The 20,181-nt window shown below is 38.4% G+C and overlaps 4 protein-coding genes, 1 long non-coding RNA gene and 1 other non-coding gene across 11 annotated transcripts; 2 read left to right on the top strand and 4 right to left on the bottom strand.

The window, feature by feature from the left end:
• Positions 1–960: 960 nt before the first annotated feature.
• hce2l1 (high choriolytic enzyme 2-like 1) lies at positions 961–2,579 on the bottom strand. The gene is given in 9 exon segments (NM_001104862.1): positions 961–989; positions 1,079–1,203; positions 1,292–1,373; positions 1,464–1,642; positions 1,788–1,905; positions 1,999–2,151; positions 2,232–2,291; positions 2,369–2,420; positions 2,511–2,579. Coding segments are annotated over 9 exon segments (852 nt in total). The 3' UTR covers positions 961–975.
• Positions 2,580–3,478: 899 nt separating this feature from the next.
• Positions 3,479–5,195, bottom strand: hce2l2 (high choriolytic enzyme 2-like 2). 2 transcript variants are annotated; one of them, XM_078939000.1, is made up of 9 exons: positions 5,095–5,195; positions 4,981–5,020; positions 4,840–4,902; positions 4,568–4,723; positions 4,330–4,447; positions 4,034–4,212; positions 3,888–3,969; positions 3,687–3,811; positions 3,479–3,584 (listed from the first exon to the last, which is right to left on the bottom strand). In XM_078939000.1, the coding sequence occupies exons 1-9, from the start codon at positions 5,152–5,154 to the stop codon at positions 3,568–3,570; spliced, it is 840 nt and encodes a 279-aa protein (XP_078795126.1). In that variant the 5' UTR covers positions 5,155–5,195; the 3' UTR covers positions 3,479–3,567.
• A 1,012-nt stretch (positions 5,196–6,207) lies between these two features.
• Positions 6,208–6,280, bottom strand: trnak-uuu (transfer RNA lysine (anticodon UUU)). The gene has a single exon. It is a non-coding gene; the product is annotated as a tRNA-Lys (tRNA).
• A 66-nt stretch (positions 6,281–6,346) lies between these two features.
• LOC101171452 (uncharacterized) lies at positions 6,347–8,145 on the top strand. Of its 2 annotated transcripts, none has more exons than XR_013652903.1 (5): positions 6,347–6,499; positions 6,600–6,700; positions 7,317–7,454; positions 7,776–7,897; positions 7,969–8,145. It is a non-coding gene; the product is annotated as an uncharacterized LOC101171452 (long non-coding RNA). The 2 variants fall into 2 exon arrangements; XR_013652904.1 differs by having other exon boundaries at positions 7,972–8,145.
• A 1,169-nt stretch (positions 8,146–9,314) lies between these two features.
• Positions 9,315–13,721, top strand: ankzf1 (ankyrin repeat and zinc finger peptidyl tRNA hydrolase 1). Of its 4 annotated transcripts, none has more exons than XM_023950788.2 (16): positions 9,315–9,454; positions 9,782–9,922; positions 9,996–10,114; positions 10,183–10,285; positions 10,359–10,567; positions 10,659–10,756; positions 10,840–10,993; positions 11,168–11,390; positions 11,466–11,564; positions 11,638–11,808; positions 11,895–11,996; positions 12,311–12,590; positions 12,669–12,780; positions 12,851–13,018; positions 13,095–13,165; positions 13,276–13,721. In XM_023950788.2, the coding sequence occupies exons 2-16, from the start codon at positions 9,799–9,801 to the stop codon at positions 13,394–13,396; spliced, it is 2,154 nt and encodes a 717-aa protein (XP_023806556.1). In that variant the 5' UTR covers positions 9,315–9,454; positions 9,782–9,798; the 3' UTR covers positions 13,397–13,721. The 4 variants fall into 4 exon arrangements, with proteins under 4 accessions (XP_023806556.1, XP_078796087.1, XP_078796085.1 ...); XM_078939961.1 differs by having other exon boundaries at positions 11,641–11,808; XM_078939959.1 differs by having other exon boundaries at positions 10,359–10,566; positions 10,646–10,756.
• glb1l (galactosidase, beta 1-like) lies at positions 13,229–19,790 on the bottom strand. Its single transcript, XM_004081882.5, has 16 exons — positions 19,599–19,790; positions 19,281–19,450; positions 19,049–19,199; positions 17,853–17,913; positions 17,686–17,780; positions 17,420–17,600; positions 17,281–17,339; positions 17,070–17,191; positions 15,792–15,832; positions 15,563–15,681; positions 15,409–15,483; positions 15,250–15,339; positions 15,021–15,134; positions 14,740–14,871; positions 14,400–14,627; positions 13,229–14,292 (listed from the first exon to the last, which is right to left on the bottom strand). The coding sequence occupies exons 1-16, from the start codon at positions 19,650–19,652 to the stop codon at positions 14,089–14,091; spliced, it is 1,896 nt and encodes a 631-aa protein (XP_004081930.1). The 5' UTR covers positions 19,653–19,790; the 3' UTR covers positions 13,229–14,088.
• Between the last annotated feature and the right edge of the window lie 391 nt (positions 19,791–20,181).

The following is a 20,181-nucleotide window of genomic DNA, read 5'->3' on the forward strand; positions in this document are numbered from 1 at the left end:
AGCAGTCTGCACACCATATGTCTTGATTTTATACACCTGTGCCATGACCAAGTGATTAGGACTGCTGATTCTTATCATTTGGATGAGTGAGCGAATACCTTTGGTAACATCATATATATTGTCCCTAAATAGCTCAATTTTTACAGTATTCTATTAAAAAAAGCCTTTGAAAATTAATTAACTAAAATATTATGTTCAGATGGCTCCATATTCCCTTTGAATGCATGCCATGCACAGCATCAGATTTCTTAAAGCACACAGACTTCAACTACTAAAATTGATCTGACTTGAACCAGTTTCTCCAGTTGATGCCTGCCTGGTCTTGAACAAGTTTTTTTCTTTTAATTTGATATCTAAATATCTGTGAGACAAAAACCTAACCCTTTTTTTTCTTAGAACTGTCTTACATCTTCTTTTCACATTTGTACATCATTTTAATTTCTACTTTTCATTTTTAGTAGGTATCAACTTTTTCAAAGCAAGTTCAAATCAGATCAACCTTTTTATATAAAAAAACAAAAAAAAAAGAAAGAAAAAAGCCCTTTTTATACATTGCAACTCAAAATACTTAATTTATGGGGGTTTCTGTTCAAAAATATTCCATGCAAACGTTATGGTCATTTTTATTGAAATGAAAACAAGCTGAGAAGGAGACAGAATGTTTTACAATTTTTTTGGGAGATTGAGCATCATCTCATACGAGTCCCCTGATGACTTGTACATGATTTTGTGTTTCAAGAATGCAGCTTTTGGCTAAAAGGCAAGCATTTACTAACAATTAATAAACAGCATTTATATATTATGTAAATATTATCCCAATTTGATGCAATATGAAAAAATAAGCTCATATATTGCTATTTTAATAAATTATTACTACAGAAAAAGTATTTTAAATGTTGCTCATCTAATCACAAAGGCACAATGCACTAGATTTTATGTCTGGCGGGTCTTGGCAGCAGAACCGAGTGAAGTCATTCACTCGTTAGCACCTACAGGGAAGAACAGAGAGAAAAATGAAATTATCAATCATGTTTATCTTTCATGATCTTATTTAATGCACTGTGGAATATTAACTCACCACAGTCATACAGAACATTTATTTTATGCAGATCTAGAGCACTAGGTCCATCTCGTTGGCCAATAGGAATGTAAGGATCTGGTCTGGGGATAATTGTTGGCCCACCATCCCCAGAGAAGGCATACCTGCGTCAAAGATACAGCAAGTATATGGTTTAGTCACACAAGCATTAACGTGGAGAACATGTAATTAGATCAGATTGAAAAGGTTTACCGTCCGTAATGCATAACTGAGCTGTAGTCGTATGGGCTGTTCAGATTGTTTGTTGCCTGTTTCCTGAAATTATGTGCATGATCTTTGACAAAGAAAAGAACATTAAATGCGTTTCATTCCATCTAAAGATTATTACTAGTAAATTAAAGCCACCCTTCATCTGCATCCTGACCTGGCATGATGTTTTTCCATACAATTGTGACATAGTGGTCCCTATCTGAACGAGATTGCTCATGTACAAAGCCAAGGGCATGCATGAACTCGTGAGCAGCAATTCCTGACCACATGCACCCAGGAGTCTGTAGAGACAAGGTCTGACTTCCTCCAGTCTGCCCCAGAAATGACCAGCATCTTGGGATACAAAGACAATTCATTACAATGACCGCGTTGAAGTAAGGTTTGTGAGCAAATCATAAATTTGTTGCATTTTACAGTTGTTTGATTAGAAATTGTTGTGATCACAATGCTAAAGAAACATGGAAGAAATCAGCCTCACCCATATCTGGGCTGAATATCAAGGAAGTGAGCCTCATGTGTACGGGGAACAAATTTAATGCAAGTTCCAGAGGCAATATCCTGCATCCCAGTTTCTATAGTGATTCTGTCCATGTCATCTTTAACAGCAAAACATAAAAAAGGAACATGTAAATAAGAAAAAAAGAGTTTAATTTGGAAATAATACAATTACCAAATGGAAAGATTTTTACCATAAAGTGGAGAGACGATGTACGGTACATAAACAAATCCATCAACTGATTTTGGCCACAGACAAGTATTTCCAGGGCAATTTACAGCACTGCGTACGTAAGAATATGCAATGTCTCCATCTCTGATTGACACTCCTCTGGGGGAACGTAGTCCTGAAAAAATACAGTTTTTACAAACTTTAGAAAGCTGTGAAAGTATAAAGGCAAATTTATCCAATTTACGGCTTCCTTACTGCTATTGACTTCCAGGATTTGATCCATTGCAGTTACTTCATCAAAGTCTGAGAGTTCATCTAAAAGGGGAAAAAACAGACTCATCTTAAGCTGAATTTACAGTAAAAATATAACCGCTTTTGGTCTACGAACTCACCTGAGTATTCCCTTCTCATCCTGAATTTGCCATCATGTGTAGCAGTTGAGTTCTATAAAAGCGTTTGTCATGAATATCAGCAACAAATCAAATTCAATCCAAACGCACCCATGTGCGGAAAATATTTTTCATTGATACTGACCTTAACTGGAAGCATGTCCACTTGGGTGAGCAACCCAAAGACACTCAGAAGCAGCATGGAAGAAAACATAGCTGTGTTTAAGTTCTTTACCGGTTTGCTGTCTTCCAGTGCAAGACCTCAATGACGTCCCCACCCCTGCCGAATCTATATACCCTCCATCTCCTCCACTGCTCTGTACTGATTGGGCCCCTCATCTGTGATGAAGCACGGTCAAGACCTCTTATCATCTAGTGGGTGTAATTTACTCAAGTCACTACTAATCCACAACAGGTGGTCCTGATGCTGACCATCATTATTCAGCACTTTCAGAAGTGAGGCACTTGAAGGTGTTTTGCGGTTGGATGTGCCACAACTCAGCACTTGCTTTTTGAGGAGTAGGTTTCCACCCAGCCAGCAGACCCACAATTTGAGTCTGACTGAGCAGGCAACCTGTGATTTCATGATATACTATCAGATGATAATGACAACAATCATTTTGTCACATAGGTAAATATATAAAAACAAGATTTGATCCTCTTCCAAGTAGTATCCCTATTTTTACCCAAGGGGCTTGTTTGGAGGATTCAGGAGGAGGTTTTGATGTGTTTGTAAAATTGTTTCTATGGTGACAATACAGCTGTTGCATAAAATATCTTATGATGCTATAAGGATGTAGTTTTCTAGTGAAACCATCCAAATGTTTTGTCTTAACTTCAAATATCAAGAGAAGATTTTTTCTTTTTTCTTTTGGCATGACCCATGCTCAGTTTTATTCTACAGCGATATGCACAAATTTGATTTATTAATGTATGATATTTTTATTATAATACATCAAAAGAGGACTTTTGTTCTTCAGACTGGATTCTTTAGCATTTATTTGTGGGTTACACCTTATAACGGAACAGGTTTGTACAAATTTGCCCTTCGCCTTTTCAAAATAAAGGGGTGTGTCAAGTTAAAATACACAAACTTCCACAAAAAAAGTCTAATACAAAGTTTAAATCAATATTTATTCAACTCGCATGCATGATTCTACATCGCTTTATCATAATGGGTCTTCCTCCAGCCTGCTTGGCTCTTAATCATCCTTCATACCTGCAGGAAAACACAAAGCAATAAGATTCAAGTGTTAATAAATGGTTTTCACAATATTTTTTCTCAAGAAAATGCTTGAGGTTTGTATTATTTGTCACCTACCACATTGATAAAGCCTGTTGATTTTCAGCTTGTCAGTGTGACTGAGGGAAGATGCTTGGCCGAGTTTCATGTTCCTGTTGTTCTTGGCAACAAGAGTTGGTTGTCCGTCCATTGAGTAAGCATACCTTAATGAGATGTATTCAATGTTTTAAATTGCATGAAATTTCATAACATCAATTATGCACATAAAAAAAAGCTTACATCCCAAAGTGCATGATTGAACCGTAGTCGTATGGCAAGTCCAGACTGTCAGTCTTAAACTTCTCAAAGTTTCTCAGTCGATCTGTTGGATTCAGACACTGAGCCCATATTCTGGTTTTTGTTTGTACACAAACTTCTGAAATTACCTCTCCAAATGTTTGGCCACATAACGGTGATGTAGTTGTCACGGTCAAAGCGGGACTGCTCGTGCACAAAGCCCAGAGCATGCATAAACTCATGGGAAATCACTCCAACTTGCATGCAGTCGGGATTCTGGAGAGACAATGTCTGTCTTCCGCCACGAGCACCAAGGTAGGACCAGCACCTGGATTTAGACATAAGCAAAGAAAGCAGGGATAAAACTAAGCTTTACATACATGTTCTTCCTAAAGGAGTTCTTTAGGAACAAAGTCAACCACAAAGTCTTAACAACAGTTCTTACCCAGACTTTGGCTGGATGTCAACATAGTCCCTCTGGTGAGTCTGAGGAACAAAGCGCACACAGGTACCCTCCTCTATGTTTTCCATCCCCTTCTTTATCAGCTTTACATCCGCCTCAGCTGTTAAGTTGTTTGAGAAAAAGGTACAAGCGATAAGCAATTGAAAATAAAGCAAAAGTTATACATTTCAATAAATATTATTTGCAGTATAATTATTTTATCAAATTTCAGAAAGAATACTGTAATCAGGTGAGATGGTATATGCAATGTAGACATGTCCATCCACTGATTTCGACCAAAGGCAGCTGCGAGCAAAGCACATCTTAGATCGCCTTCCGGTGGAAACTGCGATATCTCCTTCTCTAAGAGTAGTCGTGCCGTCTATGATTCGAGAAGCTGACACAGACAGTGGAAATGAAGTTAGACAGGAACAGGCAAAATAAGTCACTTTATATATTACTAAATACTGAGCAAATTCCAAGTAGAAGCAAGGTAAACTATGCTCAAATTACCATGATATTCGTTTGCTTTGATGATTTTGTCCATTGCTGTTCCTTCTTTATGCCTTTCAGGTTCTTTAAAAAGGAGAACTAAGTCATTGGGTGCTCTTTTTTGTAAGTTTTAAAGACATGTCCAATTAAAAATGTATATACCTGTGTAGCCAAGTGGGACCCATTTTGGGCTCAGCAGAAACTTCTGAGAAAAACAGAAAAGAAAATTTGTTATTAAAGGTTTTCATCGTGTAAAGACAACAGTTTTAAATTTACCTGAGCATGTACGGCTGAGAGACAGGTGGAAAGGACACAAAGGAGGATAATCTGCTCCATCTTTGCCAGTCAGATATGTCCCTCGTGTTGCCATTTGACTTGGACAAACTCCCAGCTTTATAGGTGTTCGTAGTCACACTCCTGACATAATACCCATGATTATATCAGGTAAATTATAGGGATGCCTGCTACTTGTTTGTGAGTGAGTTTAATCCCCCATTAGTTTTTTCTTTTTTTTTCTTTAAAGAACGTCTTCTGCAAGAGCATAATGTGAGGTCCCATTGTGTTTAATGACAACTCAACTTCAGTGACTAGCTTTAAATTAAACGCTTTAATGTTTGGCACAGGATTGGTACAATTTTAGGCTTTAGACATTGTGTACATTTACCAGGAGTACTGTTTTCTTTCTGCTGAAACTAACCTTAGCCTTGGTTCATGTGCTCTGTTCCGTTGCTGCTTTCAGAACAAAACATATTCTTATCCACAAGATCTTATTCATCACATACCTTATTTTTGTGTTGTAATATGTAGTCTTGCATGCAAGAAGTATTACACCGTAATTGCTGTCTGATGTAGAATATTATTTATGAATGTAATTTGGCACACAAATGACTTCAGGGACTGACATAATTCAATTTTGGTCTCATTACTATTTTATGTAATAATGGAAATGCAGGCCGTGTTTCTTTTTAAGTCTAATGTAAAAAAAAGTCCTAATAAATTCCTAATATATAGAACTTTTCCTATTGTCATTGTTTTTTTGTATGATTTAAATGTTTTGAAAAAAGTAAAAATTGTTCCAATGTAGCATGCAAAGCTGTCATTAAAACTGGAGACTTACATTTTAGTCAATCCTGTTGTTTTTTTTTTTTTGTTTTTTTTTCAAAACCTTCCAAAAGAAAACAAACAATAATGTATGCAACAAAATAATAAAATTTGTATGGGTTTCTTGTCAAATATTTTGTCAAAAACTTTATTTGCATAATATCAATCACCGTAACTAAAGCTTCGTCGTCTTTGTTTATGAATGCATGTTACTTCTCCTATTCCAACTCCAGAAAATTTAGATAAAGCAAAATATTGGAAAAAGTGAAAGGAGAAAAGAAAAAGCAACGCCCGAACAGGGACTTGAACCCTGGACCCTCAGATTAAAAGTCTGATGCTCTACCGACTGAGCTATCCGGGCTCTGCTGCTATCGCCGTACGCAGTCTTTATAAACATAGCTCGCAACCTGCCACTGCACGGTTTCAGATGCAATATAGCTAGCACCAGCCACCACACGGTTTCGGATTCTATACAGCTAGCGCCTGCTACCACACGGTTTCGGATTAAATCTGTCAAAACGCCTGCAACATGACCAAATTTCCTGTCCAAAATGTTCCTTTTATACATGAAGCTCCTACGGTATGTTTACATGCACCAACGTGTCACATCATGTCAATAACTATTTTCAGTACCTACAAACGTTTACTTAAAATTTAACATTTGTGACTATTTTGTACAGGTGCAGATTTCAGAGCTGCAGCAAGCTATCCAAGAGAGCAGTCGAAAACTGCAAGAAGTTCAAAATAATCGGGGGCAAATTGAGAAAGAGATAATTGAAAGGTACTGTGACTGTCCGGCTTTGCAATAAGCTCCGAGCTGAGATTTTCGGTTTATATTTCGAAAACTGATTTTGTCACCTGAGCAAGCTAACAAACACCAAAAGTTAATTTCTGCCACTCGTTTGTCTTTTAATGTCACCCACTGGCAGTTGTACTAACAAAATGCCTTAAGTTTTCTCTGCGCATGTCTACCATACTATGTTTTTAGATGATACTTTGAAGTTTTGGTCAATTAAACCATAAAATGTTGTTTGAGCTGAAAATGTTAAAATACATTTTGTTAGTAATTTAATTTTAAAAATACTTATGAATCCAAAAATAAAGGCATGCGATGGCTTCCAAAAATGGAAAGGCTTTTTGGAAGAGTTTTTTTTATTTATTTTTTTTTATTAAGACAATTGACTACAAAACCAATTCTTTAGTTTTCTCCACACAAATGAGATTCTTGAAAAACAAAATCAAAAGTTTGGATAAACTTCTCCATTCAAACAAGTAGTTATCCTAACTCAAGATTAAAGTGCAGCAGTTACTTTCCCTTTAGGTCCAAACCCTCAAATCAAAAGGTCTAATGGTTTGATAAGGTCATGATTAGCTCTGGCTTTTTATTTAATTTGCAGAAGGAAGGAAACTGCACAGAGAGTAGAACTGATGATGGAAAAAAGCAAAGAGGTCGATGCACTGCAGCAACTGGGCCGAATTCTGCAGGAAGAAATGCAGCTGACAGAGCTACTGAATGGACAACCTGATGCAGAAAGGTATTGTAAATTGCTGGAAGCAAAGAAAACCCATGAACAACTGCAAATGTGAGTGTAATTTGACCTTTATCTAAGAAATTGCTTAAACTTAAAACCAAGAACATTTGTTTTATTGTTTCATCTTGTTTCTCTCTTTCTAATTGCCCCTAAATGCAGAAAGAAGCTTTTCGCATATTCGCAATTTTCGTAATATCTGTGAAAAGCCAGAAAAAAGCCACAAGAACATGTTAAAAAACACCAGAAGGGCTACTGTCATTGGAGTGGTCTTTAATAAAATATATATATTCTTGATTATATTCAGAAAGTTGTGTTTCTTTGCAGGAACCAGATAAGTATTTTACAACAAAGGAGTGAAACTGCCTCAAATAAGGCAAAAAGCCTTGTAACTGAAATTCTGGAAGTGAAAAAGCATCTGCAAGAGACCAAGGCACAACATATGGCAGGTAAGGAAAAGGTTTTAGATCTTAAGCTCTTAGACATGGAACTGACACTGATGCAAGGTTTCTTTTGTTAGCAGGTCGAGCTGCTGTGCCAACATCCAAATCAAAAAGAAATCAGAAAAAAAAGTAATCTTTCATTAGTTTACTTTTTTTTTGTTGAAAGGCCTTTTGTACAATTTGCATGCAATGATGTTTTAGTAGTTTTATGCATTATTTGTCACAACCTAATAAAATATTGTTTTTCATTTGTGCATCTGTGTTTTTTACTGTTTGATACATCTTTTACTTTTTTATCCTTTACATGGATTTGCTCAAAACCAAAACATAGTTTATCGCAATTCTTTCCCTGTTACAGCTAAAACAGGCAAAGGAACAAATCTTCAAGAACAAGGATTTAGTTAGTAGTTGTTTTTGTGAAACACTTGTGAACCTCTAACACAGCAGTCAAAATAGCTGTCTACATGCTACAAGAAATGGATAAGACTGCTTTTAATTTTGAATTTATTAATGATTGTATTCAGTAATGGTACATCAATATTGGAGTATTTGTTTTCACATAATTCCTTTTTACATTGAACTTATCTTTGGACCATGTAGGGCCAAATCACAGCTCACATCAAATTCATGATAACACCAAATATATAGGAGTTTTAAAACTGTGTCCAGTTACAGTCACAATTTATTATTGGTAATGGAAAATTGGAAAACTAATGATTGTGCCAAGAAGTAACTTGATTAAAAGACATCAGTAAATCACAAAAATGTATATGTTCCATCTAAACAATGGAAAAGTGCCATCTTTAAAATGCTTAAAACAAAAGACAACTATAAATCTATGTGAAATTTCAGTGCATGTTTAAAAACTTGGGTTATGTTATTAATTCTATTAGAAAAACACATTTCCTATCCTGATGGAAATAACCATTTCTGCAGTGGTTAGTGCTCTTGCCTCACAACAAGAAGGCCCCCGGTTCAAGTCCCGGCTGGGGGACCTGAAAACAGAACATCAATGGGGGACCTCTGTGTGGAGTTTGCATGTTCTCTCCATGCATGCGTGGGTTCTCTCGGGGGTCTCCGGCTTCCTCCCACCGTCCAAAAAATGCTCCATAGGTCAAATGGCAACTCTAAATTGTCCGTGAGTGTGTGTGATTTGTGGCCCTGCGACAGATTGACGAACCGTCCAGGGTGTCCCCTGCCTTCGCCCGTAAGTGGCCGGGATAGGCTCCGGCAGCCCCGTGACCCCAACGGACAAAACGGAAGGGAAGGAGATGAATTTCATTATAACGGCTATCCGAAAATGTTTCTGCAGTTATACGTTCGTTGAGTGTGTGTTTTATTTTATTTATTTATTTATTTATTTATTTATTTATTTATTTACTTATTTATTTATTTTTTACCTATGCGGATATTTTCAGTCATATTTTACACGCAGGGTCCACAATTTGATAAAGCATTGTACACAAAAAAGCGATTGTATGAATCCTTTTTGGTGCTCCTGGGTATCCGTAGTTCGCTATAGGAAGTGAAATATTTATGCTTGCTTCAGCTTGTCTTTTTATGGTAAAAAGTTTTGCATTTAAAGTCGCTGAATGCTTGATTTAATAAATTCTCATCATGTCATTATAGATCAGTGAAATAGAAAACATGACGCTGTGTTGTTTAAGTCAGTCGTAGGTATAAACCAAATGTTTATAGCGCACGTGTCGTAAGTCCAATATTTTTTGGAGCATAACGTATGATGTGTTGAGTGTTCTGCCTGCAAACATTCCACATGAATATTTTAGACAAGCGGCAGTAGCTAAATATTGCTATTTTTATCCGTACTTAAAGAAAAAGTGTAAACATGGCTTATAATTGATTTCTTTTTTTTTTTTTTCGTTTTGCCAGGCTTGGAACACGTAGCAATGACCACTGCCTCCCACTCCCGCTCCATATTTGATTTATTTTCAAACGAAGAGGCTTTTGAGCTAAAGGAGGTGAACTCCGTTCTTCTTAAGGAGGATGGGAACCCAACAGCCGCTCCAGATTGTATGTATGATAACTGTTGTGCCTAAAAAACTTGTTTTTGTTCGTTTGAGGGACAGCTTTTTGTGGTTCACAGGTCTGCAAGACAACAGTAGAGAGGACGACAGAAGGACAGAAAACAATCTGCCTCGTGAAGTTTCAGACAAGATGCTCTGCTCAGCCTGCAAGTGTCCCTTTAACACTAAAGAGGAACAGGTGAGTACAGCGTCACAGCACTGTCCTCTGTTATACTGAAAGCTTAATGTTGTTATGTGATGTTGCAGAGGGAGCACTACAAACTCGACTGGCATCGATTCAACTTGAGACAAAAAATAGTCGGATTGCATCCTCTCAACGTAGAAGAGTTTGAAAAGAAGACTGGATCTGGTCAGGGATTCACACATGCACCTGTACACTTATGCACACATTTTTTACTAAAGAAAATGCACTGATATTTCAGGAGACTTGTCGAGCATCTCAGGCTCAGAGTCTGATTCAGAGGACGAGGGCTCGGACACTAAGGGTGGGGTGATCACCGACTTCACTGGCACAGACTGTGGGAGCTCTATTTCGTTGCATTCGATCACCGGCAGGCTCTCTAGCAAAGTTGTTTTGCAGAACTCTACAGGAGAATATCTGTTAGTGTACCGCTGTGTGCTGCAGGGAAAGGTAAGTCCTAGCAGAAACAGCTTCACAGAAGATTTTTTACCTGTATTTTAACAAGCTCTTTCATATTTTCATATTCCTGATTGATGACGAGAACGATGCAGTGTCCTCTCTGAGAGCGATAAATAAAGGGACTGTGTGGGTCATCCTAATGACAGGAGGAGGCCACTTTGCTGGTGCAGTGTTTGAAGGGTACATTTAAAAGCATTTTTCCATTTCTTGTATGGTATTACAAGCTAAATGACGTGTAAGTAAACACAGGGCTTGTGTTTCAGACCAAAAGTCCTGCAGCACAAGACTTTCCACAGATATACAGTGCGAGCAAAGAGAGGAACAGCTCAGGGCCTGCGTGATTCTCAGAACCGCAGTCATACCCCAAAGTCTGCTGGAGCTGCTCTGAGGCGGTACAACGAAGCAGCACTTGTGAAGGTTTCTCCCACTTTTGTTGAATGCTAATTATGTTTTTACGTCTGTTTTTCTCTGTCAGTTTATCTAAACCCCCAGTTAATAATGCAAAGTTACATTTGAGAACAGAAAAAACACATTTTTCTTCAAGAAAAATAAAACTCCTGTTTCTTTTGTCACTCTTGTGAATCATTTCAGGACATCCAAGATCTTATGCTGACATGGGCTGAACACATAAACAAGGCTTCAGTGATATTTGTGCGAGTCCCGAGTTACAACAGGTCCATTCTTTTTGGTGGCCGAGCTGCACCCCTCGACAAAAAAGATCCCCGGATCCGCACTATCCCCTTTGCCACCAGAAGAGCCACATTTCGAGAGGTGCAGAAAGTGCATGAGCTGCTCTCTACCGTTCAGGTTTATGGTAAGTCGAAAAGCCCACTGAAAGGATATACTTTTTATTTCTTCTTATGCAATTAAAACTATTGTTTTCCTGCAGGACTGGACACAGACATAACTGTAGTCCTCAGTCCATCAAAGAAAACATGGAAAAGCACAGTCAAGTCCACTGTGGAGGAAAGCTCCGATCAAAAGAAAGGTACGTTTTCAAACACTATTTACAATGCTTGATATTAAATCAGACTAAACAAGAACTCTATTTTTGACTCCAGAAGAAGAAGAGACCAATGTCTCAGATGAAGAAGAGGAAGCAGAGATCCATTTAGAAACAGTGAAGCTCACTTTAGGAACCTTGGACCTGAGGGAGTCTGAAATTTTTCCCTCCAGGAACAAAAGGAGAACGAAGAAAAGACTGAAGGAGGAAACAAAAAACCCAAATAAAGGTAGAACTTGGGTAAAACTATATATTGGTTGGGTAACTGAAAAGACTTAAGAAATGCTCCTGTTAAAATGGAAATGTGCAATATAGAAGCAGATTATCTGGAGAGGGTATCAGAGGCTACTCAAGCAGAAGAGAGCCCTCAAGGGACGGAGACTTTAAAAGAAGGAAAGAAGGAACCACAACTGGATGGTGAGTACAGACATGGGCCATGTCTCCTCCCACCATATTTGTCACGTTTTGTTTTAAAGTGAGGAGTCTTTCTCGTTCATTTTTAAAATGAACTAAAGTGGCAAATTTTGTAAATACCTGGAGAAATTCAGTTGGAATTACGAGTTTTTTTTTCATTTGTTGTGACTGAAATACAAAAATGACTCCTTTAAAGCTCAATAATAAATCCTAAGTGAGCAGGGCTGCATTTTTATTGGATATTCTGTGATATTTTTAGGATGTCAAAGCTTTGAGAACCATTTAAGAACAGATGATCAGCTTTGATTTCATTCCAGATGTTGCTGAACCATTGGAATATGGACTGAAAGATGCACTTTTCACTGCCTGCAAAGTTGGAGATGTGGCTGCTCTTGGCAGACTTCTCCAATCACCAGAGGATAGAACAGAAAGCTTTGAGGAGTTGAAGAGTAAATCCTCTACTATCCCAAGTCCCTTGACTCTTCTGAATAAACCTGTGGACTCATCTGGGTTCACGCTGCTCCACGTTGCTGCAGCAGCTGCACAAAAGGAAGCAGTGAGGTTGCTTTTAGATTCAGGAGCAGACCCAGCCTGCAGGTATAAGGATCTGTATGCAGGCACTACCATTTATTTGTGAAATGCAGATTTTTTTCTTAAACATTGATCTTGTTACAGGGATAACAAAGGCCAGACCCCCTACATTGTGTCCCCTGACAAAGACACCAGAAACTTCTTTCGTAAATACATGGGTGAGAATCCAGACAAGTATGACTACAGAAAGGCCCAGGTAAGCCTTCTCCTGCTTTTGAAGTGGACTGCACTCCTCGAAGTGACGGTTTACCTCTTTGCAACTGAAGGTCCCGGGCCCATTGACAGCTGAGACCGAATCCAAAAAGGCAGAGAAGAAAAAGGCTCAAAAAGCTCAGAAGAAACAGCGAGAAAAAGAACAGAAGGAGGTGAAGAAAAAGCAGGAGCAGGAGGAGGAAGAAAGGAGGAAATTTGCATCCCTGACAGATCGTGAAAAGGTGAGTGAAACTTGTATTTGATTGACTTTAGTAAAAATTATTATTGGTAATGTAAATCCTTTGCTTTCATTACTAGAGAGCTCTGGCAGCAGAGAGGAGGTTAGCAGAGCAAGCAGCTGCAGCAGGAGGAAGCATCTCTAACGTCAAGTGAGTTCATAAAGAGTCTGTTTCCTTCATAATAACCATGATGCATCGTGGGGGAGAGTATGGTTCAGTTTATCTTCTTTATTTTGGTCGTATTTTTCCCCCCAAAACAGGAGGTGCTGGTCGTGTGGAGAATCCTTGCTTGAAAAGATCCCATTTCACTACTTGGAGTTTGCATTCTGCAGTCCGCGATGTCTGCAAGCTCATCGAAAAGCAAACGTTCCTTCAGCCTAGACTTGGCACCTATCCTCAGACGCTTTTCTCACGAAAAGGTTTCAATAAGTCCATCAAGCTCAGACTTGTATTACTTAAAACTTTAACTGTTTTAAAAAAAAAAAAAAAAAGAGAGAAATTAATATAATTTTGTTGCAAAAAGTAACTTGGAAAATTACTGGATAGTAAAATTAATGAACATTTAATTAAATAAATGTGTAAATCATCTAAAGACAGTTTAAAATTGTTGAGGGCACAATTAAAGTGCTCTTACGTTTAGGAAAAAAAAAGATTCAAATGTATTTTCACATGCTGAGTCAGCAATAAAAATCGACATTTGACCAAATCTCAGCTTGTGAACTGCTGTTGTTTATCAAAAAGAGTACAACTTTGCTTTGATTTAAAGTTTACCAAAATATGATGCTGTGAGATAAAATGATTAAAAAGGGGGCTAAAATGTAGCTGAAAAAACACGATTCTGATTATGTTCTGGAGTGCTCTCTGATGAATCATCCTGCAGAAGTTTAGATGGGAGGGGTTCCTGTGCGGCGTCCTTTAGTTTCCAGCTTTGGCATTCTTGTAATCCCAGTTTTTGCCATGTCTTCTGCCAGATCTTGTGCTTCTCATATTTCCCCCCAATACACTTTGCTCTGGACAAACCTCATCCATGTTACTATAGACAAGTGCTTTGATGCAGAAGCCCATAACTTTTGTCAAGACTTTCCAGCAGTGGTGCTGAGCTGAGGCCGGTCCATAAAGAGAACTTGCAGGTGTGCTGGGGCTCCCTCCAGCTCCAGCACCGTGATATTGTTGGGCAGGCTGTTCCTGAGCAGTGGCCCTGGAACATACAGGGTCCGCTGGGGGCCCCTAGCTGGCCAGTACCGTCCTAAATTCACACCATTAATCCAGACCTGACCCTAGGCAAATAAAAAAGAAAAGTACAATTGGAAAACTAGTTTTTATTTGTGCGTACTTTCTTGGAAACACTTGTGTTTGTGAATCTTAAGAAGTCCATCTGAAATACCTTCGTCCATTCTTTCAGCTTGAGAAAGGAGTCCCAAGCCAGGCCATTTGGTGGTAAGGTCCCATAATAGAAGGCTGGTCCAGCAGCAGTTTTTGTGTGAGTGGAGGGGGGCGTCTTCTGATAGACTGAATGAGGCCATCCTCTAACAATGGCTCCATCGATGTCCAAAGGGTAGATCTGCCAGTCTGTCAGAATGTCTTTTCCCAAGATCAAGTCACTCAGGAGGCCCTAAAAACACATTGTTCACCCTTTTTTTATTTTAATTTGTTAACTCAAGCTTTCTATAAATCAATGAACATATGCAGCTGCGCCACATTTCTAACAGTTTTTGTTGCCTTGCCTTGTGGTCATTGATCTTGCTGCCAAAGTTGACCCTTCCCATGTTTTCAACAAGGACGTCCAATGTGTCTCCCTGCTTTCCAGTGATGTTCATCACCAATGTTGTATCTCTCTCCAAAAGGCCCTGAAAAGTCTATTTATGAAGATTCAATGTCACTAATTGTTGATGGACAAGAACATTAAGCAAAACAATGACTTGCGTGACATGGATGTGATGATTTCAGTCCTTTTTAGCAAATCCGACCAACCAGAAAACAAAAGGTTACCAGGGAGCGCCCTTACCCCATTGACAGACACATAGGCACGGTCATGAACCCCATTCAGTGGAGATATAAGTGGCGTGGGCTCATTGAGGTCCCTGGGTAGTGCGGTCCGATACAGCATGTATCCATAGTACTGAACACAATAGAAAAAAACAGGCTGCAAACACAACAGTCTAGAAATTCTCCCGATTTCAGGAGGTTTTCTCTCCCTGCCATGTTTTTCTGTTGTCCTCAGACAGACAGCCTACCTGTTTCATCTCTTCAAATGTCAGCGGATAATGGGACTTAACGGGCCCCAGAGGGGAGATCAAGTCCAACAAACTGCTGACATTTCCAACCTGTAAACATGCACCTCTGTTATAAACATTGGAGAACATGAATGTTATGAGTAAAAGCCCTGGAAATACCTTTTTTAGGGTGACAAATCCATAAGCAAATTTGGGGGTTGCTGGTGGTATGGGCCCAGATGGAACCTCTCTAAACTAAGGGGAGGTGTTAATAAATGATTTATATCCTAATCAGGACATCAGTGTCAGCAAGAAGCCATCGGAGCCGCAGTACCTGCGCAACAACATCTCTGATGGCCAACAGCTTCTCTGTGGGGTCTCCTGCTTCAGTCAGCGGGGCGTCGTAATCATAACTTGTGACGACTGAGCGAAACCTGGAGTCATGATCGGCACCTTGTACAAGAGTGGCAGAGAACTGACAGTCTGCTGCACTGCTGAACTTTACAATGTATTTAAATCATGCTAATACATAAAATGACCATTCAAAAATGAAATTATCTTACCATTCCAGTAACCAAAGTTAGTTCCTCCTTCAAACATGTACCTGAGACAAACACATTGACAGAAGTCTTAATTATAACAGCAGAAGGAAATATTTTTCTTTTCAAATTTTATTTAAGTCCCACACTGATCATCTTTTGATCTATTGTCAAAGCGTTCCCAGTGGTATTTTAATTATGATTCTGCCATTTTAAGCTAAAATACAAAAAAACTGTCTTTTTCTAGGACATAGTTACTGCAGGGTGATAGCAGTTTTATGGAAATTAATCTCAGAGTTGTTTGCGGGACCACTGGCGCGGAGCAACCCCGTCCCCCTTTCCCCTCCCAGTTGCTGAGAGCACTTTCTCCCTCTACCTTACCGCCCCTCACTCCCCAAGCCTAACATTACCGGTGCAACAGAAATGGCAAGCAACATCAGAGCTATTTATCCATAAAGTTCTGAGCCAGACGGTAGCTCAGACGAGGAAAACATGGATTAAGTCGCCTGCAAAAGGATGCATCAGAATGGAGCGGAGCAGGGAGCTTGTGGCCCGCTGATTTTAGTTTGTACATAGCAACTAGAAATGTTTTCAAAGGGCTTTTTTTTCCATCTGGTTCTGATTCACAACGATTTAAAAAAAAAAAGTAAAGCAATTTTAAGCTAAATTTTCTTTATACATGTCAAAAACAACAAAAATACTATTTTCATCGTAGTGGGTCTTTCAGAAATGGAACAGGGATGTCCAGTTTAGCTTAGTCTGTTTAGTTTAGTTTAGCAATTACCAATAATATTTTATGACTGATTTCATGTTCTTATACGATTACCGGTATGAAGCCCATTGAGATGACTATTTTTGTAATATTGGACTATTTAAATAAAATTGAATTGAACAACTGACTAAAATGAATCTATATTTTGAAGACGTATTTGCATCCACGTTAGAACAGCTGACACTAGGCACAGCTTTTGGTACCTAAAAGAAACCAGATGCTTTCAAAACAGTAGTGAGTTTTACTTTCACTAAAATACATTTCAAAATGAGCTAAAACATGCAAATCATGTTTTTCCATATTATCAATTTTTAAATGCATGTAAAAAGGCTTTCCTGTTAAAGTAGACTTTGGATTACTCCTAATTATTTAATTTTCATGCTCATGTAACTGAATTCAAGATAATTTTGCCACCAATTTGGCTACATTCATAAACAGCAGGTCATTTTAAAGCAGGTAATTCTCTTTTTTTTCCCTCTGAAATATTTACCAAATCTGCACAAAGAGAAAATTCTTTTATGGAGACATACATGTTGACGTTGGCCCCCATGGTTAGCATTTCTCCAAGAACCCTGCTGACCTTCCGAGCATCAACCATGGCATGCTGATCTCCCCAGTGATCCAACCAGCCCGTGTAAAACTCTGAGTTAATCTGCAGAAAAGATGAAAATGTGTTCCAATAATGTACATAAAAGGGAAAAACCTTGGGTTTCAAGTCAAAAAGGTTCCAGAAAAACAAACCAAAGGTCCGTGAGGCTCAAACTGTCGCTGCCGTTTGAAGGCTTCTGCCACACTCGTGTCTAAGAAGAAACAAATAAACAGTATTATAGTAGTAAATAAACCATTTGTTTTTTGCTCAGCAGTGTCTCACAACACAAACCTGTGCCAAAATCGATGGTGGCATATAGTCCCTCCAGAGTCCCACAAATCATTTCCTTGTCTGTGTTTCCATCAGTGGTGAACAGCACTACATCCTCACCCAGGAAGGAGCGGAACAAAGTCCGCAGGTGACGCATGTAGTTGTAGTCACAAGCATAGTAACTTCCATATTCGTTCTCAACCTGCAGTCCAGATGGTTTGTTAAAACAAAATATAGTAATGTTTAGTAGTGTCTGATTGATATTAGACGGTGACTCGGCTCTCCACCTGGACTGTAATGATGTTACCCCCATTGATATAAAGCCAAGGTCTCATTTTTGGAAGGAGTACAGCAAGCCAGGTGCTCACTGCCTGCATGTAATCTAGTTCAGAGGAAAACAAATGAATAGTAGGGATAAAAAAATCAATTGATTTCCACACAGATTCATTTGTACCTGTGTCTGCTGTTCGAAGTCTGATGCTTGGTTTCTGAAGTAACCATGCCGGTAATCCACCCTACAGCAAGAAATATCACCAAAATAATTCAAACTAAGAATATGTGCTACAGGTGAAGACTTTTACACAAATTGCCATGCATCTTGAGCAAATCTTTGCATTGAATACAGTGTTAATATACTTCAGAGGTAGATTGATAAAAGGGCCAGATGTGGAAAACTGATCAAAATTATGAAGACTTTGACAGGGAATCACATCCTAAAGCAGCACCCATTCACAATCACAGATGCAAACTTCAGATTTCTGCAGACCAAAGTTGTCAGGAGCAACACAAACTAGTGTGAAACTTCAGACAAAGACGCGCTTTCTTTTTCTTGGTACACAATCCTTTTTGAGGAACACTGAGTAACAGAAATACAGTTTTATTGATTCTACAGTTTTGATTAGAATAATCCGTTTGAGACTAAATGAGCTTTGAAAACAGCTGACAAGTTCACTTCCAGTTTTTTGAGTATTTTTGTTAAAGTTGTATTGCTTGGAGGATGAAAAACATTATTTAAAGTGACATGCTGACAGCTCTAAAACTCCAAGCTTTCAAAGTTTGGTAATTTGCAGCGGTATTTTAGTAAAAAAAATTAAAATAGATCAAGAAAACTGGTTTCAAACATACACAAAATACTGCAAAATCTAAGCAAAAGTACAAAACATAAAAAAACTGAAGTAAACTGCTTGTAAACTGCTTATAGAGGCTTTTAACGTAATAAAGCCACTTGAACAAGATCCTGCTGATGTACATTTTCTGTTGCACGCTGTTTGGTTAGTGAATGTAACTTAATTTGGTTAAGAGACTCAGAAGGTTTACTGCTAACTCTAAAAGAACACAAAGGCACAGGAACAGATCGAGGACAAAAAAAATGTAGGAGCATCTCAAATTCACCAATGAATGCACTTAGTCTGAAAATGTATTTCTGTCAGTGAGATTTTGAAAAACTCATTTTTAACTTTAAATATATTTTTAATAAAAAGTTTCCCATGAAAAGCCAAGTTGCAATCAATGTTGCGTTAAGTGATCAACCATAAAGCATTTAGAAACGTGTTGATGGTCAACTTATTTTACTAAAGATCACCACATGAAACAGCACACAGTAAAAAAAAAAAAAATTATGCAATTTACAAATGAAGTCAGGTTTTTTACCATCTCCCACTCAGCACAGATGTACGGCCCAGGCCGCATTATAACCAAAAGGCCTGTCTGGTTTGCCAAATGTAAAAAATACTCCAGATCCTGGTCTCCTGTAAAGTTCTGGACCCCCTGAACCGCTTCATGGAAGTTCCAGGGGACATATCTGTGTGTGTGTAAAGCCAGAGCCGATGTGATTAGAAACCCCCATAAACAAGGATTTAGTCTACATTAGTGTCCAGCTTACACTTGAACAGCATTGAGCCCAGACATGTACATCTTCATAAGGCGGTCTTTCCAGTAGTACTGTGGAATTCTGGAGTAGTGGATACTACCTGATATGTACTGAAAGGGCTTCCCGTCTTTCAGGAAACAGTTATTCTTATAGTCAATGGAAAAAGTGTTTTTTGCAGAGACCTGCAAAAAAAGAGGGGAAATTAAAGTGAAACTTTCAGAGCAAATTCTTATAACTATATTGTGAAACATGTATTTTTAAGTAAAACTATTATCTTAAACAAAGTAAAAAAAACAAAACATGATGATCATCATAAAAATACTTTCTTACCATATTTCCACAAGCGAGGTTCACTGCAATGAGAAGTAAAAGAGCAGCAGTCATATCTGCTACCCCGATTACTGACAGAAAAGTAACGTCATTCAATTTATCAGTCTGTCAACGTGAGTCTTTATGTTTTTACTCCTGCTTGATAATTTACGGAGAAAGCAAAACTACTGAAGCGCACGTCATGTGACTAGAATCAGTCAGCTTGGTCCTAAAGCCCGTTCCATCAACTCCCGTTTTTTGGAGCAGTCTCCCCAAGCCAGGAGTCGGCTGCACTGCACCCAAGGGCTCTGGAGCCTCAAGTGGCTCTACGGCTTTGAAGAAAAATTAAACCAATTTGGATAAATTGTGGGCTTGTAGTTTTGGTTAATGTGTTTTAGTTTATTAAAACACATTTTAATAATGTTTTATTGAAAACATCCGATAACAAAATGATGGTTGTTGTGGAAATTCTGTTTTACTTTTTATTTGGACGGCTTGTTTCCCCACCTTTAAGGTGACCCTTTGTGTATGAAAATGATTTCTAACGTACTCAATAGACATCTACATGTTTTGTAACTTAATTTGGCTAAAAAAAACTCGAAAG

The sequence above is a fragment of the Oryzias latipes genome, chromosome 21 (assembly GCF_053564925.1).
Source record: "Oryzias latipes strain Hd-rR chromosome 21, Olatipes_Hd-rR_3.1".
Lineage (NCBI taxonomy): Eukaryota > Metazoa > Chordata > Actinopteri > Beloniformes > Adrianichthyidae > Oryzias > Oryzias latipes.

What these genes read in the sequence shown, in the direction of transcription:
- hce2l2 (XM_078939000.1), bottom strand. Translation starts at nt 5,154, where the DNA reads ATGGAGCAGATTATCCTCCTTTGTGTCCTTTCCACCTGTCTCTCAGCC. An exon ending in GGTCCCACTTGGCTACACAG is followed by an intron (nt 4,903 to 4,980) that starts GTATATACATTT and finishes TCCTTTTTAAAG; the next exon opens with AACCTGAAAGGCATAAAGAA. An exon ending in CAAAGCAAACGAATATCATG is followed by an intron (nt 4,724 to 4,839) that starts GTAATTTGAGCA and finishes TGTCTGTGTCAG; the next exon opens with CTTCTCGAATCATAGACGGC.
- ankzf1 (XM_078939959.1), top strand. Translation starts at nt 9,799, where the DNA reads ATGACCACTGCCTCCCACTCCCGCTCCATATTTGATTTATTTTCAAAC. An exon ending in GGAGCAGACCCAGCCTGCAG is followed by an intron (nt 12,591 to 12,668) that starts GTATAAGGATCT and finishes ATCTTGTTACAG; the next exon opens with GGATAACAAAGGCCAGACCC. An exon ending in ATGACTACAGAAAGGCCCAG is followed by an intron (nt 12,781 to 12,850) that starts GTAAGCCTTCTC and finishes TTGCAACTGAAG; the next exon opens with GTCCCGGGCCCATTGACAGC.
- glb1l (XM_004081882.5), bottom strand. Translation starts at nt 19,652, where the DNA reads ATGACTGCTGCTCTTTTACTTCTCATTGCAGTGAACCTCGCTTGTGGA. An exon ending in TTGAGCCTCACGGACCTTTG is followed by an intron (nt 17,192 to 17,280) that starts GTTTGTTTTTCT and finishes TCTTTTCTGCAG; the next exon opens with ATTAACTCAGAGTTTTACAC. An exon ending in GCAAGATCAATGACCACAAG is followed by an intron (nt 14,628 to 14,739) that starts GCAAGGCAACAA and finishes ATGTGTTTTTAG; the next exon opens with GGCCTCCTGAGTGACTTGAT.